The 19187-nt window shown below is 44.5% G+C and overlaps 2 protein-coding genes across 2 annotated transcripts in view; both read right to left on the bottom strand.

Moving 5' to 3' along the window:
• Nucleotides 1–4459, bottom strand: part of GAD2 (glutamate decarboxylase 2) — a 78033-nt gene extending 73574 nt beyond the window's left edge. The window contains exons 1-4 of the mRNA XM_054592519.1: nucleotides 4325–4459; nucleotides 3552–3611; nucleotides 3213–3362; nucleotides 1971–2204 (exon numbers count right to left, since the gene is read on the bottom strand). Of these exons, the coding sequence (XP_054448494.1) occupies nucleotides 1971–2204; nucleotides 3213–3362; nucleotides 3552–3611; nucleotides 4325–4400 (520 nt within the window). The 5' untranslated portion in view covers nucleotides 4401–4459. The remainder of the gene's footprint in view (nucleotides 1–1970; nucleotides 2205–3212; nucleotides 3363–3551; nucleotides 3612–4324) is intronic.
• A 4766-nt stretch (nucleotides 4460–9225) lies between these two features.
• Nucleotides 9226–19187, bottom strand: part of MYO3A (myosin IIIA) — a 199902-nt gene continuing 189940 nt past the window's right edge. Inside the window, exons 31-33 of the mRNA XM_054590298.1 lie at nucleotides 17707–17747; nucleotides 16243–16386; nucleotides 9226–9343 (exon numbers count right to left, since the gene is read on the bottom strand). Of these exons, the coding sequence (XP_054446273.1) occupies nucleotides 9226–9343; nucleotides 16243–16386; nucleotides 17707–17747 (303 nt within the window). The remainder of the gene's footprint in view (nucleotides 9344–16242; nucleotides 16387–17706; nucleotides 17748–19187) is intronic.

Genomic DNA, 19187 nt, shown 5'->3' on the forward strand with positions numbered 1-19187 from the left:
ACACAACATTTAACCCCTCCATCACCCAACCACCACCACCTCCACCAAATCTAAGGACTCCCACAAACGCTAATTATTTCAAGATTCTATCATTCTTATTCTCAGCAGCTTTCTGTTCTGAACATTTCTTACAGAGGTGATTTTAACAAAACATGAAGGTATCATTTAAAAGTATTTCCCCACTGCCCTTCACTCCTCTCTAAGCTTGCAACCCGGGTGGAAATTAGGTTAAAGACTCTAATCTAACTTAATCAATCATCTTTTTTTCCTGAACTTTAAATAGCATGCATTAGAGCTACACTTGACCAAAAGTTTTACAAGCATTATAGTAAAAGTCAACGTATTGAATTGACGTATGTTTTCATGACTCTAAATGGAACATTGACAGACAGAATTATTTTCATTGATTTGCAATTCCCATGATCTTAATTCTTTAAATTGTATTTCAGACACCACCAGCTTTTAAAAATGAAGATATAAAACATTTGTATAGATTCTTTTTGGCTTGGTAGCAAAAAAAAAAAAAAAATAGGTAGCATTTTACTATTAACATTTAAGTATTAGGCGAGAAGAATCGTTCAAACAAAAATGAATTAGAAGGATTGTTCAGGTTTGCACTTACAGATACATGAAAAGCTGGGAGAAAAAAACTCCATTTCTAACGTCTAGTATATACATCATGTGGATTCTCTGTGAACATAGTTGAGAATGATATCTAATAAGCCTTCAAAAATCATACTGTACAGACTGAGTTTGTTAGAAGTCACCAAGCTAAATTCCTTTCCCTATATACCTAGTTCTAATTCTATAGTCTCACAGAAGTGGATACTAATAATTCAGTAAATCAATTTCCTAAGGTGTCTTCTCTACATACCTTTCCTCTCTGTTGGTATAAATAATGTGCAAGGAATGCTACCCTCCCCCCCAAAGAGCTAAAATCACACAGTAGACATTCTTAAAATGTTTGTTGTTGATTAGAATGATACAGATAAAATTTAGCTCCAAATAAAACATTCACAAACCAATTTAGATCCACAAAGTCTCTCCCTTCTCCCCACCCCCTGGAAAATTCAGTCATTCTTATTTTTATTGCTTTAATGAAGTGCAGTGTCACCATGCATCAGGATGAGAGAATGTAGAAAAGGAAGAGGTAATCATGACCTGGGAGATGAATAGCTGACTTTGTGTAGACAAAATGAAAACTTAGAATGCATCCAAATAAATGGTACACCTGGCACTACAAAATAGAATATGAAAAGTACTATGAAAAAGCAATAAATTTGTCCCTAATGATATCTGATGTTCCTTGCCCACCTTTTTCCTTTATCTTATATACAAAATGGCTATGAAACACTCATCCTCATATAATATGGCTGAATTGTTAATGTAGTTTGTATTGTGTTTTCTTTTATATTTCCTTATTTAAAAATAAAGACAACCTGGAGTTCAAAACTAAACTGCTGGCCATTTGAGACAATGTCAAAATGTTATTATCCCTCTGGTTCAATAATTACTTGGGATGGTTTGTCCAATTTCTGACCCTTTCTGTGCCATGCAAATCACCAGCACTACACTAGTATTTGGGCTTTTGTTTGGATCGTGTTTTTTTGAGCATTCATTTCCATATTCCCCTTTTCCCTGCATTTTGCATCACTTCTACTGGCCTCTGCTGACAAATGGTTGTTTCTACATCAGTGGTCAATCTCCATGGCCAAATATGTGCAATGTAAAATATGATGATTTATGACTAGATAATGTTTCTGATATTATCAGCTTCAGATGCATTATTAACACTAATCGTAATGGTTGCTTTTGATTTGAGTCATTCTAATAATGAGTATTTTTAAATGATGAAAATAATTTTGTAAATTTGAAAATACCAGCAACTCCATAAAACAGAAAACATTTTGTAGAAAAAAATAAAGATTGTGAAAGAAAAAAGAGCTTTATTATTTCTGATGGGACAATACCTGTTTTAATTGCATATTTTAGAGTTGTTTGGCAATGCATCAGAATTTCCTCCAAATTTTGTGGTTGGTCTGCCAATTCCCAATTATACTCTTGAAGAAGCTCATTAGGGTAATGGAAATCAATCACTTTGGTTGATCTGTCGAAACTTTTCACCACATACTGAAGCAAAATATCCATAACATCCTGCAGAAATGCCAAGGTGGGTCTTTCTCCATCGCACGCTGGCAGCAGATCTAAGGAATGGAGTCAAAATGCCACATTTTAATTTTACTATGAAAATACTCAGGCAAGATCTTGATCCAGCAATTTTTTTTTAAAAAAAATTAATTGAGCGACTGCGTGTTAAAAGAAAAAAAAAAAACTTCTGGGAAAAAACCCCACAATGTTTTCATTAAAAGGGAGACATTTTTCAAAGACGGAGGAATGAGACAAATTATGATTTATCCCTCACCCTAAGTAAATTCTTGCATTTCAATTCAAAACTTGTTTGCTTTATTTTTAAAAGACAGTGTGACTTTTTACAGGGTTCATGCTAAATGTTATTTCTCAGTAAATCATTCTAAATGATTATGGAAATTCATGTCAGAAATGTTTGAGGAACGCCTTTGGGCAAATCATGCAAAGCGGAACGAACATGCAATGTTAGTTAGGACTTCTGGCCTATTAAGAAGGCCCGATGTTTCCAAAGTCTGTGCGCGCGCGCGTGCGCGTGTGGCGCTCCCGCGTGTTGGGATGACTAGTTGTGTGCACACAAGGCAGCAAGAACGCGTGCAAGTCTCGTGTGAATAGAATCGTTCTTCAGTGAAATCACCAGCTACAAATTACTCTTGTGCTCTAAAGACCTAGAAAGTCTTTGCCTTTCTGAACTGGAAACAGAGTCTCTTCCTAGGCCTCAGAATCACCAAGGAGCTGACCGGGAGCTCCGCGTGCACTGGCTTCTCGGACAGCGGCAGCCCCGAGGGCGGCCCTTGGAAAGACCGCCACAGCCCCCTGAGCCCCAGAGCCCACTGGCAACGCGGGAGCCAAGGTCGGCGCATGGGGTCGGGTCTCAGACCCAGGGGACAGGACCTGCGTGTCTCACTTTCAGCTTAAAAGTCTCGTAAGGTCGGCCTCCGCCTTCTGCCTGCAAACCTGGGGTCGAGCTCAGGGCGCCGGGTTCATCCCTGTAGCGGTGGGGGGAGGGGGCGGGGAAGCAGAGCAAGGGGCAGTGGCTCCAGGGGGCCCCCGCGAGGCGCCTTTACCTGTAGCGTGTAGAAACGCGTAGTTGACATCTGCTTTGGGACAGCTGCAAGGCTTCTGGTTACAGGCGCAGACGGCCTTCCGGGAGGTGGACCGGGGGGGCTCGCTCCCACCGTTCTCTGCCGGCTTCTCGGCGTCTCCGTAGAGCAAAGCTGGGCAAGGACACGGAGCGCGGACCTCGGTCAGTCGCCCGCGGGGCCGGGCTCGCTCGCCCCCGCCCATCCTGGACCTAGTAATCCCGACTTCGCAGCTGGGGATGCAGAGCCGAGAAGGTGGCTTTGCGCTGCGGGCCCCAGGCGTCTATCCCTGTTCGCTTCCCTCCCTTGGGCCTGAGCACTCACCGCACAGCTTGTTCCCGATGCCGCCCGTGAACTTCTGGGCCACCTGACACCAGGCTCTTGCTGTTAGGAAAGACAGGAAGGGGGTCGGCAAGGCGGAAAGAAAAGAGCAGGCAGACGGACGTGCGAAATTTCGTTTTATGTGAACAACATCAATAAACCCAGGGTCTGGAAAGGGGGCGCCCGAGGTTAGGCACCGCGGGCAGGTGTGGGAGGTGCGCGGGAGCCTGGCGATCCAGCGCTGCCCTCAGTTCTCTGATTCTTTTCAAGGAAAAGCCCACACCGCGGCCCCTTGCACTTGCCTTCTAGGTGCCAGTCGGTTCAGGCAAACTCCCTCCCCTTCCTGCATCGCTCGGACGAGTTTTCCTAGACACCTAGCCGTTCCTTTTCCGCGCAGGCTCTCCTTCCAAACTAATAATTCTCTCCCCTCTCTAATTTATCCTTTCCCTACCGTGACACTGTATCTCTCCAGGATCTAGACACCAAGATGGTGGCAGTGTCCCAGGCCCACGGAACTGAGGGTCGAGGTGATGCCTCTGATGGGAAGGCTAGCTCAGACTTCGGTGGAATGGGCTCAGGAATCTTGGGACGTCTTTCTAAGGCATAAGGACCTGTGGAGGTTTTGGTCTCTTGGGCCATCAGGGACCTACCCCGAGAGCAGGGCGAAGCCGCAGAAGTTTTGTGCTGCAAGGTGGAAAACCTCCTTCGTCTTCCCTAGCTCCGCAAACCCCAGCCCACCCTCAAAGCTCGCCTAGTGCAGGTCCCGGTTCTCCTACCTGTGCCGGGGTTCTCGGGATTCCCGGAGCTATCTTCAGACCCGAAGGACCAAAAGCCGGAGCCGGGAGATGCCATTGGCGCTGCGAGACCGGAGCAGATCTCCTCCGAGTGCGAAGTGTCGGAGAGCTGCTTTCGGCTCGGTCCTTCGCGCGTGCGTATGTGTGGCGGGAGGAGGGCACCACGCGACCGCGCGGCAGAGGGTGGATGTCACTCAGGGACAGGGAATGTGCGTGTCTGCGTGCGCTCGTGCGCGCGTGTGTGTAGGCGTTAGGGCTTTGAGACGTGACAACACTCTGAAAGCTGGGGAGGTTAAATAGGGAAGGGGACAGAAGGGTCCTCACAGCCAGGAGATGGGAAAGTGCTGAGCGCCTGAGAGATTTTGAAGGCGAGGGAGCCCAATACGGATGGATGAGGGGCGGCGGAAGGGAAAATTGGAGAGGGAAGGAGACGAATGGTGAGGGTGAGAAACAGACAGTACGCACGAGCTGGAGTCGGAGTGAGTGGGTGGGAGGTGTGCAGGCGAGCTCCCGAAAAGGCGAGGTGAAAGGGTGCGGGCTTTCACTCTGGGTCCGGATGCGCTGTCCAGGGTGCTAGCGCGGCTAATTGCGCGCTGGCCTCATCGAAGGGTGGACCAGAGAGACCTCGGCGAGGCGGGAAGGGTGGCTGAGAGGAGTCTTATATACGCACGGATTGGCGTATTGTTTGAGATCTAGCTCTGGCCGGGGAGAAGGAGGCGCGGTTCCCGCGCCGCCTGCATTCAGGAGGGTGCTGAGGTCGCAGTGACCTCGAGAGCTCGAGCGTCTGGGCTGGAATTGGGAGCCGTTCTTGAGCTTGGGGAGGGGATGGCGGAGGAGGGACGCCTACGGGCTTAAGGGCACATTTCAGCTCCTCAGTAGCGCCTAATGCCAGCCTACTGAGCCGCCAAATCCCCGGCGGTGCACTAGTCCTGAGCCTTCGAGCGCGCAATCGCCAGACCCACCGTCCAGGTTCTGACTGACAGCTGGGTAGAAAGACTGCCGATTGAGGCAATTAAAATCCATGTTGGAGTCTATCACCGAGGACCTGGGACTGGGAAAAACAAAACAAAACAAATGGAAACTTCTTGAAAGGGGGAGAGGAAGAGCTGGGAGGGAGAGCAGTTAGAGTCAGCAGGACTGATAGTAGACGGGGGATGGGATCGGGTCATTTGGTGACCTTGACCTGCGGCAGGGCGGAAGGGCCACTTCTTAGGTATGACAGGACTCGGTGTATGCGTGGTAGGCGTGCACAGTTTCCAACTAAGCAATCTGGGCTTTCCAAATCCGAAGCGAAAAGCTGCATCTCCTGCTGGGCCCTCTTTTTAGCGGGCCTGAAAAAGCAACCCCTCCCCCCTCTTGAGAATGTTTAGTATAGCGGGTGTGCGTGTGTGTGTGTGTGTGTGTGTGTGTGTTGGGGATTGACTATTTCTGTGGCCTATTGAAAACGGGTTTCTCCTTTCCTAAGGAAGTTAGAGTCTTTCATCTTAAAATTTCCTTTCTCTAAAAACTGTTAAAAAAGGGAGGGCCCCCTGAGGGTTCGGAGCGCGTAGAATTCGCGCTGCTTTCCCTTTAGCAGTCGAGAGCAGAGTCCTGCACACCAAGCGGTTCCTGGACAGGCGGAGGAAGGGCGAGAAGGGCCCGGAGCGAAAACGGCTGCGTGCAGCCTCCCGCGGCGTTCATTCCCGGCGTACCGCTCCCCTTCTCTCCTTGGGCGAACGTTTTGCATTTCCATTGTGTTCCAGCCACTCTTTCTCTGACCTCCTAACCAAGACACCAAAGTTGCTGCTAAGCAGAGATCCACGGATCCTCAGTCCTGGCTACCACCTCTCGACCTTAGCTTAGGAAGGGCGTCATGGGGCCAGGATGGCTGCGTGCAAGTTCAAGTCTTGGGTCCCCAGGCACTTGGGCCTGGTCAATTCTCTACACAAAGCTTTGTCCTCTTCCCTTTTGCCCGAGCCGAGCCTAACAGAGCCGTTGGATCTGTACCGTGGCCGCAGGGCCCGGGCTGGGGGAGGGGACAGGGACAGGGACAGGGAAGGACGCAGAGCCGGATGTGTTCAGAAGCCTGCACGAGGCCACGGGCGCGCGGTGGGCACCAACCCAGGCCTCAGTTTGCCCCCTCTTTCCGGCACTCCGGGCACCAATGCTCCAGTGGGTCCAGGTAACAACTCTGGCGGTGTAATGACTCGGTGGTTCCATCGTCTGAGCCGCGGGCAGGGCAGCTCTGCAGCTCTCGCTTCAACAGTGCTGACACACGTTCTTTGTTTAAGTCCACACCAAATCCTGCAAATGTTCGCTTCAAGCCAGCAGGCTGGGTTGGCAGAATTTTAATATTACGGATGAGTGGTCGAAAACAGAAGGATTCTTAAAAAAATTTTTTAAAACACACACAAAGCCCTGAAGGAAGAAGCGGATTAAAACATGAGGAACGTAGAATTCACACCTGGATTTCACTGATTTTTAAAAACGCAATGACTTAAAATTCTACTCCATTACATCTCGCAGCTCAGGAATACTTTGAATCGAAGGGTAGTATTTGCATTTTTTTTATTTAATACCCCTACTTCAGATGCACTCGGGATCGGATTTGTCCTTCTTAACGCCATCCCTCCCTAGACGGCAATTTGCTTTATAATCACTTTTATTTCGCAGAAGAGCCCACTCCCCCTTCGCCCGGCTGGGGTTGGCGATAACAAAAGCGCTCAGGGAGGTAATAATTGCAGTCATTAGTTCACAAAGGAGGCAACCAGGGGGAAGGGGAAGGGGAAGGGGAGGCGGGCCAGCGCTGGGGAAAGCTTTTCAAGGCCCGTCCTGGCTAAGGGAAGAGAGGCCCATGCTCCGGGCCGGCTTCCTCAGTTGACCTATTTTTTTGGGGGGGGGGGGGGTCCCTGATTTACACAAGAGATCGCGTTACAGGCTCACCAAAGAAGAGTGTATCGTGCAGTTTTTCCCTTACGTCCTCCCAGTGCTTACATGTTGAAGGACAGAGAAAAAAGGGAGGTGGGAAAAAAGAGAAAGGAGAGATAAATAAAGAAATAGAAAAGAAAAACAAAAACCATTGATCTTTTCACCTAACGCTTGCCATTTTCCCGGTCCACTTTAAAAATGTGTGTGTGGGTGGGCGGAGTGCCGGGAATATTTAGGGAAAGGGTCAGTTTCCTCCCTTTGCAGTAACTTTAGGGCCAGGCTGCCTGGGCTCTGGTCTGCAGGGGCCACTCGGAAATCCTGGATTGAAGACGCGGCCAGGCTGCAAGCTCGGCTTGTACCCTCGAGGCCTCCACGTGGTGGCTGGAAAGCTGGGTGGGGGCGGAGGGCTCCAAGCCACCTCTGGTGACAGGGTTTCCGCCCTCCCAGACCCGCCAGTGAACCGTGCCTTGCCGCGCAGGTTTCCTAGGTGCCTGCGCCCGGCAGCGCCCGGCCACACGCCACGGCTACGACGTGGGTCCGCACAGCCTCGGGTGGCTCCTCCCTCCGGGTCACAAACCTGGGCGGGGGCGGGGGCGCAAACCCCGGGAAAGCGCAGAACGTAGAGCGCACTTGTTCTTGGAGCTCAGCCCCGCCGAAGTGGGAGGTTTCCCCTCGGGCTGGTCTCACTTGTAAAATGAAGGGTTTGTACGAGTCATCTCAAGGGACCTGTCAGTGCCAACTCTTTGGGTTGGAGAAAAGATCTTGTTCGGTGGGCGAGACGCACAGCAAACGTTATCAGCCGGCTGCACTGGCCCTCAACCCTCTGCTCGAGTATTTCCTCAAAGTCTTCTCGGCCTGGGCCAGGGTTGTAGGAGCCGGGGACGCCGGCAGAAGGGAACAGCCCCATCCCAGCCAGAACCTTCCTCCCAAGTAAGTCATCGATGAAATCACCGCGCCACCCTTCCTTGCCCTCTCCGGGTTGTGTGGACACGGAGGGTGTAAGTTTCATAGAAGAGCTCAACCCAGATTTTAAAATAAAATGCATCAACCGAAGAATGCAAACCTCTACCCACCTCCTGCCCTCCCCTCCATCTCAAATTCACCAAAAGTCAGAACATTGGAGATTGCCCCAAATTTGCAGGCGTGGAGAACCTAAAACATCTGACAGTTCACTCAGTAGTAGACCAAAAATTTTACAGCGGGCCAATGGAAGCCACAGTGTTTGGGAAGGCCGCGCGCGCGCACAGTGTTGGGTGATTTGAAAATCTGTCTGGAGGCCACATTTGCGTCGCAAGTAGGGGTTACTACTTCATCTGTGTGTTCCGGGTGATGGCGGTGGGGTTGTTCGCTGACAGAGCACCTCACCTCCTCTCCGGAGTTGGGCCCCAAAGGGAAACACAACGGACCAGCCCTGAAAGCCATGGACTCTCCAAGGCACTTCTTTATTCAATAACCTTAATATTAAGCTAAGGGAAAGGAAAGCACGAGTTTAAGATAAAGTTCACCTTCAAAACTTGCACACCATGCTTGAGCTTCTTCTCCCACCCCGGGTTTATTCCGTTCTTACAGACTCGGCCCGCCCGCGACTGTCCATCGGGCCTGGGAGAGGCGTTTTCATGAAATAAGAAATTTTTTTGTCACCCAAAATGGGAGAGGAGGAGTCAGCAAGAGCTCAGGCACCGTTGGGTTCTCAGAACTCGCACACAATTGAACAAAGAGACATATTGGGGGCCGGGGACAGGGAGCCTCAACTGGTGTGCTGGCGGGAGTGGAAGCTGCGGGAGCGCTGCGAGTCGGCGTCCGAAAAGCTCCTTGGTCTCCGCCCTGCGAGCGCCAAAGGGCACTCACAGTGGGCGAGCGCCGCGGGCAGCCCTTGTCAAGGTCCAACCCGAGACTTCAGGGCCTGACGGTCCTCCCCTTGGGCACTTGCACCCCGCAGTCTCAGGCACATTTCGGCGGCTACTGTGGCAGCAGGGCTACACCTGCTGGACCAGGCGCCGGCGCTGCGAGGTTTTGCGCAGGAGCTTCCTGTAGTCGTAGGGGTTGCTCGCGGGTCCATTCTCCTCCTCCTCCGGGTTCTCCACGGCCCAGCACCTGCGAGCGAGACCCAGGGCCCGAGCGTCACTGGCGCCAGCGCGCGCAGCGCATCCCCGCCCACCCCGAGTTAGGCGGGTCCTCTTCTCCCTTTCTCCCACTGTCTGCGGGCATTTGAGAACGCACATTCCACATTCTAAACGTCGGGATCCTGATCAAAAGGAACTGCGATAACTTTTCTCAGCAGGTTTTCAAAACTCCTCTGAGCCGAGGAGCAAGGGCTGGCGGAATCTGGTGGCTTTGTGTTTGACTGACCCCTAAGCAAATCATCAGAATGTGTAGTTCAGAAAGGCGAGCTTCTTTTGGCTGGAAATAACTCACACCCAACAAACAAATACTTACATTAGCTGCCTAATGGATAACCATTATTTTGCATTTTTTACACTGCTCAAATGTGTCTTAAAAATGCTCCCATCATATGTAACTAACCTCTTTGTTAGCGACATCGTTGTTGTCAGCTCTGTTAGCTTTTTCAGTATTTTCAATGAGGCTGTTGAGCCAAATTTCCTAAACCCACTGCAGGGAACCCTGCCAGCGTTTACCTTTGGACTCTGCAGCTTCCCTGGGTAAGGAGGGTGCTACCTAAAAGGCAGCTACGGAGATTCATCCATTTTATCCAGGGATCACCCAGTGTCAGCCGGCAGCGCAGGCGATGAGGGGATACAAGTCCCTACTCTCATGGAGCTTATAGGCGAGTATGGGAGAGGACCAGAGCCAGCTTTTAATCCCAGATGGTGAGCAGTGCTAGACACAAATAAAGCAGGCTAGTGGGGGAAAGAGTGATGTCATGTGTGCGCCTGTGTGTACACACCATTTCACAGAAGGTGATCAGGAAAGGCCTCTCTGATAAGGCAAAGGTGATGGCTGAGGAGAGACCAGAAGGAAGGGGAGGAGTAAGCCAGGAAGCTCTCTGAGGGAAGGGCAGCTATTCCAGCATGCCAGTCAAACACCGTAAAGGTTCCAAGAGTACAGTGTGTTTATTGTGTTCAAGGAACAGGAAAGAGGCCACTGTGGCTTAAATGGAGGAAGCGAGAGGAAGAATAGCAAGGGATGAGAGTAGGAAGAGTGAGGGGATAGTATGGCATGTAATTTAGAGCTTTGAGACCATGGTAAGAACTTGAACTTTAGAGTTCTGAGTGGAGGAATGATTCATAAAAAGACCTGGCTGGCAGAGTGGAAGTCAGTAGACTTGTTAAAAGGTAACTGCAATAGTTCAAGCAAGACTGATAATGACATGTTCTAGGCTTACAGAGGAGGTAAGAATTGACCAGATTCCAGTCATACTTGGCAGGTAGAACTGAAAGAGTTTGCTGATGGATTGGATGTGGAGTGTAAAGAAAAGGAATCAAGAACACCCAAAGGAATCAAGAACACCCCCAAGGTTTTTGGTTTAAACAACCGGAAGAATGGGACTGCCATTTGAAATGGGGAAGATCTGCAGGAGAGGATTTTTTTTGGGGGGGGGAGGGGTAGAGATTTTGGTTTCAGTTATGCCAAGTTTACTTATTAAATATCCAACAGGGGATATTGAATAGGCAGTTGAATGCACAAGTCCTGATCTAGGCTAGAGATTTCAGTTTAGGAATTGTAAGTAAATAGATGATACTTAAGGTCATAAGAGTACATGTTGATAAAGCAAGGGACTGGGTCACTCGAATGCTGAGAGGTCAATGCAATGAGGAAATATTAGTGAAGGAGAATATAAAGGAGGAACCAGGGTGGTAGGAAGCAATGCAGGAGAAGTCCTATCCTGGAGGAAAATAGAAGAAATGTTTAAAGAAACAAAATGAGTGATTGTAAAGAAAAAGTGTTAAATGCTGATAGGGCAAGATAAGGACTGAGGACAGATAATGGCATATGGCAAAATCGGTGTCACTGGTGGCCTAGGCAGGGATTCAAGAGAGATTGGGAAGGAAGATATGGAGGAAGTTGGGTCATTTTCATGTGTTATTCTTGCTATAATGAAGAGCAGGAATGTGGGTGGTTTGGGAGAGGGACTGAGTCAAATGTGTTGTTTTTTTTTTAATGATGGATCCAATTGCATCATGTTCACAGACTGTCAGAAATGATGCTGTAAAGAGAACAAATGTTTAAGTTGTGAAGAAAGGTGATAACTGCAGGACGATGTACTTGAGTAGAGGAAGGACCTGGTTTCAGTGCACAAAAGGCAGGTTTGGTCTTAGCTGGAGGACAAACAGTCATTCATGCAAAACTGAGGAAGGTATATGAGTAAGTGATAGATTTGATGGTGGAAGCTTTTGTCTGTTCTCTGCTATTGTTTTCTGAGTAAAAGAGGAAAGGAAATTGTCTGGTGAGAGTGAGGGAGTTTTGAAGGTTTGAAGAGAGAGGAGGAAGTCTAAAAGAGTGAACTGGGAAAGCAGAATAATGGATTTTTAGGGAAATGTAGTATTGCAAAGTAACTCTAAAGGCCTGTCTAAAGTGCATGGTCCTAAGTTTAAGTGATAATAGACTGTTTCTTCTAGGCATGTTCAGCTACTTGGGTGTAAGTATGGATTGGGTAGGAAGTTAGTTTTACCAGTATTGGGGTTTACCAGTTGGATATAACTGAGGGAGCAAGGATAAGGTTATTGAAGGTATATGTAAACAAGGGAAAATAATGAGAAGCTAGAAAGGAAAAACTAAAATTTGTCTGCAGGTGGAATGTGCCTTTATTCTAGTCCACTTCTGAATAGAGAAAAAGAAAGAAATCTTTGGGTTTTTGCACAGCAGAGGAAACCATCAACAAAACAAAAGACAATGTACTGAATGGGAGAATATATTTGCCAAAGATACATCTGATAAGAGGTTAATATCGAAAATTTATAAAGAACGAATACAATTCAATGTGAAACCCCCCCACAAATAATCCAATTAAAAATAGGCACAGGACCTGAATACACACTCCTTCAGAGGACACAGATGGTCAATAGATATATGAAAAGATGCTCAATGTCACTGACCATCAGAAAAATGCAAACTAAAACCACAATGAGATATCACCTTATATCTGGAAGAATGGCTAAAATCAACAAATCAACAAACAGCAAGTATTGGCGAGGATGCGGAGAAAAGGGAACCCTTGTGCACTGTTGGTGGGAATGCAGATTGGTGCAGCCACTATGGAAAACAATATGGAGGGTCCTCAAAAAATTATGAATGGAACTGCTTTATGAACCAGTGATTCCACTTCTGGGTATATATCCAAAGGAACCCAAAACACTGATTTGAAAGAATATATACACCTCTATGTTCATTGCAATGTTATTAAAATAGCCAAGGAAGCAGCCCACGTGCCTATCAATAGATGATTGGCTACAGAAGATGTATTGTACATATATAATGGAATATTACTCAGCCATTAAAAAAATGAAATCTTACCATCTGTTACAGCATGGATGGCCTTGGTATTATGCTAAGCGAAATAAGTTAGTCAGAGAAAGGCAAATACCAAATGATTTCACTTACATGTGGACTTGAAAGAACAAAATAAAAGAACACACAAAATTAAAACAGAGAATAGACGGATGGCTGCCCGATGGGAGGGGTTTGGGGGACTGGGTAAAAAAGGTAAAGGGATTAAAGAGTACAAACTGGATGTAAATTATAGCATAGGGAATATAGTCAATAATATTGTAATAACTATGTATGGTGCCAGGTGAGTACTGGAACACTTTGTAAAGTATGTGATTGTCTGAGCACCATGCTGTACATCTGAAACTCACACAAAATAATACTGAATGTAAACTGTAACTTTAAATGAAAAATTAAAAAAAAAACTTTGGGAAGGTCTTTCAGGATATCTTAAGCTCAGTGGATATCTGCCAGGGTAGGTGTTTGGGTGGTGTCTGTAGGGAGGATCTTGGGTAACTGACTTGAATTCCCATACCTGTTCATCTCAGCTCCAGTATAAGAATATTGAGGATCAACTATCTGCTAGGTACATCACATACATTACCTTTAATTCTAAGGACAGTTTGGCAAGGCCTTAGTTTTTCTCATCCTCAGTCTGCAGATGAGAAAATTGTAGTTGATATGTCTAGTGAGAAGTGGAGTGGGGGTTCAAACCCAGGTCGAGAGCACTCGGATCTTACACTTTCCCCACTGTATCTTTTTGTCTCTTTTCTGCTGTTGCTTCTTTCATGATTCTCCCATCCCTAAACTGAGGCACTCTTGTTCCATTTTCTTTCCCCCGCTCCATCCTCTCCATATCTTCTTGTCCTAGTTAAAACTTGGCTATGCCTTAAATACCCCACAGGGCTCTTTATTGCTCAGCAGAGACCCCACCAAATCCCATCTTCGAGGAGACGAGGAGACATCAGTTCTCCTCTTGCTCTCTCATCCTATCCTCTAATCACTGACTACCCGCCACCACATTTATGAGACATTGAACTCAACATGCTATTGTCCCTGATTCCCAGATCTACTCACACCTTCCTGGGTGATATCAGCATTGTCCTTAGCATGTGCATATGTATGTGTGGGTATTACATATAATATATTGTCAGAATAATATAATATACTTATTACATACAATGTAAACATATATGATAAAAATGTTATATTTATATTATATAAATATAAAGTATATACTAATTTAAAATATAATAAGATATATATTCTTTCTGCAGTAGTAACATCATCCAAGTTATAGTTTAGCCTCAAGTTTCTCTAATTGTTCCAAAATATCCTTTAGAGTTGCTTTTCTGTGTTGCTTTGTTTTCCATTTTAAATTCAGGATCCTATCAAGGTTTACCTAGTGCATTTTAATGTCTTGTCTCTTTATTCTTCCTTAGTTTAGAAAGATCCCCTCTTGGTGTCATCTTGTTCAGCTTTGTTAGATCAATATACTTTCTCTTTAGAGTCAAGTTGCTTAGATATAGGGATCACCTATCACACACCAATGTATCTACTACCCCTTCCTCAAACACTCAGCAGGTGGGGTTGCTTAGGGCGCTGATACGGAGCAGTGGTTAAGGTTGTTGATTCTAAATGCATGAAGGCCTGTCCTGGCTGGGTGCCTCCATATGGGATGACATTGGCATGTCATCCCATATACTAAAAGGCTGTGGGTTCAATTCCTGGTCGGGGCACATATCTAGGTAGCAGGTTCAATCCCTGGTAGGGCATCATGCAGGAGGCAACCAATTGATGTTTCTTTCACAGATTAAAGTCTATCTGTCTGTCTGTCTGCCTGTCTCTCTCCCCCTTCCTCTCTTTCTAAAATCAATAAACATATTCTCCGGTGAGGATTTAAATAAGTTAAACTCAAGAAGGCTCATGTTCAAATGATGGCTCCATCACTTACTATCTAGGTGAGTATCTGCAGCCACTAAACTTTGTGGACTTAGCCTCCTCTTCTATAAAATGGGTAGTAAGTGCCTCAGAAGGTTGCTGTGAGGATTAAATGAGATACCAGTATACTGCTTAGCACAAGGTAAGCCCTTAACCAATGCTAACTTCTAGAATTCTTGTGCTAGTGAACACTAACTACACATCCATAGGAACTAGAAGACCAGGCAGTACTTAAGGAATGCAATGCTTTGACAGTGTGTGTGTGTGTGTGTGTGTGTGTGTGTGTGTGTGTGTGTGTGTCTGCTGTGGGGGTGGGGAGACTGTACTGGGGAGGATGCAGACCAGGTTGGGTTGTTAAAATAGGAAGTGGGTAAGTTACTGAAAAGCAATTTGATCAGGGAGTGGAAAAGCTTGGAATTTGGTTCACTAACTCATTGTGTGACTTTGGGCAAGTCACTCAATTGTTCTGGCACTTAGTGATCTCCTATGTAGAACTTTGTGTTTAGAATGGAACATCTCTAAGCATGTTATAATTCTCGATCTCAAGATGAAAGAATGCATCTTCTTTTGGGTACAAGGGGAACAAATCATAGTTGAGGGAGATTCTAGAAAAGCAAATAAAGATGGTAATACCCATTTTTATGGACCACCTCATCTATGCCACATCTGGTGTTAATTGCTTCGCATATATCATTTCATTAATTTCTATAACAACATGCTGAGGCAGTTATTATTAAATCCCTTTGCAGATGTGAAAATGAAAGCTTAGAGAGGTCTAGTAACATAAACAAGGTCACTCAACTACTAAGTGGCAGCATTAAGATCCAATCTGAGAGTGCGTGACTTTGAAACCTCTTCTCTTAACCACCATCTCACTCTGTAGAAGAGACAGGTAAGGAGACCAGCGTACCCTAGGCTGATAGGATGCTCATTTAGGACTTTGGAAAAACAGCTTTTCATAGCCTATTATTCCTTTTTCTCATACACCACATTTCCATCTTATTATATGCTCTCAATTTTAAAACTTCATGAAGAATTTCTGGGGAAAGAAAAAAATTCCCAAGATATCAACAGGAAGCCAGCTACAAACAGTTTGTTACGTGATACACAAGTCAGTGGCAAAGTGAGAAATTAAATCCAAATTACATATTTCTATATAATCTTTCTCCCAAATTTTTTTTGGTATGAAATCACTGATTCTGAGACATTACACAGCATAATTGAGAAACTAAAATAAGTGATTAAAATTACATTGGTTAGAGCTTAACTACAATTTTGAATATGGTTTATTGCTTATAATTAGTATGACCATAAATTTATCATCCTGAGGGACTTTTAAAGGGAGGGGGTGCTATTAATGAGTACACCAAGAAAACAGGTATAAACTGGGATTGTTCTAGAAAAACTATCTAAATTAATGACTGGGGTGTCATTAATTACCATAATATTTATGGTTTTGCTTTTAGACAACATATCAATCATGAGGGAGCAATATTCAGTAATGCTTTCTCACTAAATGCTTTGTCATACATAAAATTAAAGCATTTTAAAAATGGAATTGTGAGTATAAAATTGAAAATGCTGAACTTTAATGTGAAGTGTATTACCTTTCATCAGTCTTAAAACATTGATTCTGGAGTTCTCTCTGTTGTCTTCGTCCTCTTAAACTAGGGTTATGTTCCTTTGGTCCAGAACGAGTGGGCAAAAATTCCTTATAATAGAAATCTTCCAAATCTAATAATTTCCCCTGACTGCAAATGAACACATGAACACACCACAGTATCAATCAAATTTTCTATTCACTATAACTTATAGGACACTTGCTTTCTTCCTTTAAAGTATTTACTGTAATTTAAAGTCACATACACATGTCAATAAAATAGGACTAGTTTTAAAATGTGCAAAAATAGCACATGCCATAAATTTAAAAAAAAGTAAAACACTTAGGTTTTACTTTTAGGAGAATATTAGCTGCTGGAGGGGCTTTTCCTGGTTCTGTCACATTCAACTTGGCACAACAGTAGTAGTTACCAGATAGCCAGTAATTACAATGTTCCAGTTTGGCTAGTGTAGGTCAGAGTTCACAAAAGACCCTTGGGCCACATTATATACTACCATATAGCATTTTATGCTTTTATCAATCATCAATACATTGATGTACACAATGTTTCATGATCTTACCTTACGTCCTTTACAGATAACCTTCTGTCACGTCTCTACCCATTGGTCTTTAGAGAATTATTTTTTTGTGCTAGATTTGAATTCCTGCACATGACATACACATGGGGTGTGTCCTCAAACATGTTTATTTCTTGAATTTACTCGGACTGCAGGTCTGGCACCTGCGGTGCTCAGTATCTGCAGTCTGATGGGACTTCATATGAGACAACCAGGGTCAGGTCTGGGCAACTGTCAGATGTTATGGTGCTTCTGAGGAAAAGAGCTTTATGAGCTCCAGACAGCAATTTATAAATGAACTTTCCGAATGCCATCGATTCATAAATTAGGAGCTCTGTGTCTGTTCATGCTTAACAGAAGAACCCTCAATTGGTATTAGCATTACCTGGAAATTGGTTGATTGAAATAGTAAAGTATTGGTCATCTGAAATATTATAGGAAAAGGGGAACAGTATGAATTTAAGTATGCAACACCTACAGGAGACACAAACCTTATCTTCCTAACAAATCCATAAGAGTGAGATTTAGCATGTCTTGTCTCCAAGAACAAAAAGCAAAGAGGAGTTTGGGGAAAGAAAGTTATGGACATGGGCATGTTCAAATTGCCCAAATCATATCAACGAACCAACCCGCCCCTCAACAAATTGTATATTGGGACAGTATAATTTATTCAAAACTATTTGAGTTTTTAACGTATGCCTTGCACTGTGCTAGCTCAATGTATTTCCAGTAGACAAGGTCTCAAACCATGTGCAGGTATTTATAACATAAATGCATTAAGAGCGCACTACCTTCTAAATCTATCTACATACAACTGGTGATTCTTAATCTAATTTGAACATATAGATTTGTATTTTCATTTGATAACATTGAAATTCAGAAAAAATAATTACCTATCTTTCCTTGGTCTTCGTTTTTCTTCTTGGATTGACTTCTAAAGGGAACAGAATAATTTTTAAAATCTATAAATATTATGATATTAATATAATATGATTGGTATATTACTATAATCTTAATATATAAATACATTTATTCCTATAAAGCTAACGTAGAAATAAACAAGCATACACAATATTTTTAAGATCTGAATAAATATAATTACTAATTTTACTAATTATGAATTTATGACTATTTTTCCCAGGACTGGACTAAAATTAGCCTTTGTATTCCATTAAAAAATTATTTACCACAGTGACCACTATACACAAGATTACATAAGGTCTGTCTACCTAAAAATGGGAGGGAAAAGTCAGAATTTCTGGGAAATCGACCTCTCTTCACAAATGCAGTTGTGATTTATGCAGATAATAAGGCTGCTTTGATGTCTTGTTTCTATGTCATCCTTGTCTGCAGGTAAAGCAGATGGGTAGATAGTGAGGGCAGCTGCAACCATTTACAAAGGAATGAAATCGACATCACTAACCTTTAGGAGCCCATTTATGGCATAAAAGTAGCAGCACAGATGATACATATGTTCATTTGCAAAATGTTTTCATAGTTGAGAACTTTATGTATTGAGGTACAAATGAGAGTATTTAAGTGTACATATGATTAGATATATTTCAACCAGTACTTTAATTTGAATAACAGAATGGTACTTTACAATACATACAAAGCACTATTGTCTTTGGTATCGCAACACTAGTACTGTGTTTCCCTGTGTGCTAGCTCAGTATATTTGAGCTCATATATTTACATGTTAGAAAAGCATCTATGTCTCTCGGACTGAAGAAAGATAATGCCACACTCACCTTGAGCAAGCTGAAGATCTAATTGTAGAAACCCTAATGCAGATATCAAGTTGGCTGGCACCATAAAAGTGCAAGATAATGAAAGTGGTAATTAATGATGGTTTGTAAGTATTGAGGGTTTTCGCAGTATTTTTAGACATGCAAACATTTTTGCTCATGATTTATCATTTGTAATACACTACAATGTTGGCTGAGTCAAACAGTTCATAGTTTTTAAACTACTCATTGGCTGTTATTTTAGTGGGTGGATGAGGCAGAAGTGAATGTTTAAATGTATCAGGTCTGGGAGTGGACCATTCAGAAAACAACAATGTAAGGAGCAGGACACCAATTACATTCCTGTCCTCCTTCTCATTTCCTATTACTTCACATTCTTGACCCAATGCCCGAGGCCAGGAGGTGCTCACAAATAATTACATTACCAGCATAAGTACATGGCCCCTAGTGGTCCACTTAATGATCCCTGGGACCAGGGTGGTGTTTGCTGTGGTTGCTGCTATTGTTTTAATATGACACAGGTCCTGTCTTTTTGATCCACTGTCTGGAAAAAAGTCTGTTTTGTTCTTAAGAACAATTTTCTACAGTCCAAAATTATGCTGAAATGATGGCATGATGCCGAGAGG

The sequence above is a fragment of the Pteronotus mesoamericanus genome, unplaced genomic scaffold, assembly GCF_021234165.1.
Source record: "Pteronotus mesoamericanus isolate MK-2021 breed Mesoamerican mustached bat unplaced genomic scaffold, CSHL_Meso_final contig_130, whole genome shotgun sequence".
Lineage (NCBI taxonomy): Eukaryota > Metazoa > Chordata > Mammalia > Chiroptera > Mormoopidae > Pteronotus > Pteronotus mesoamericanus.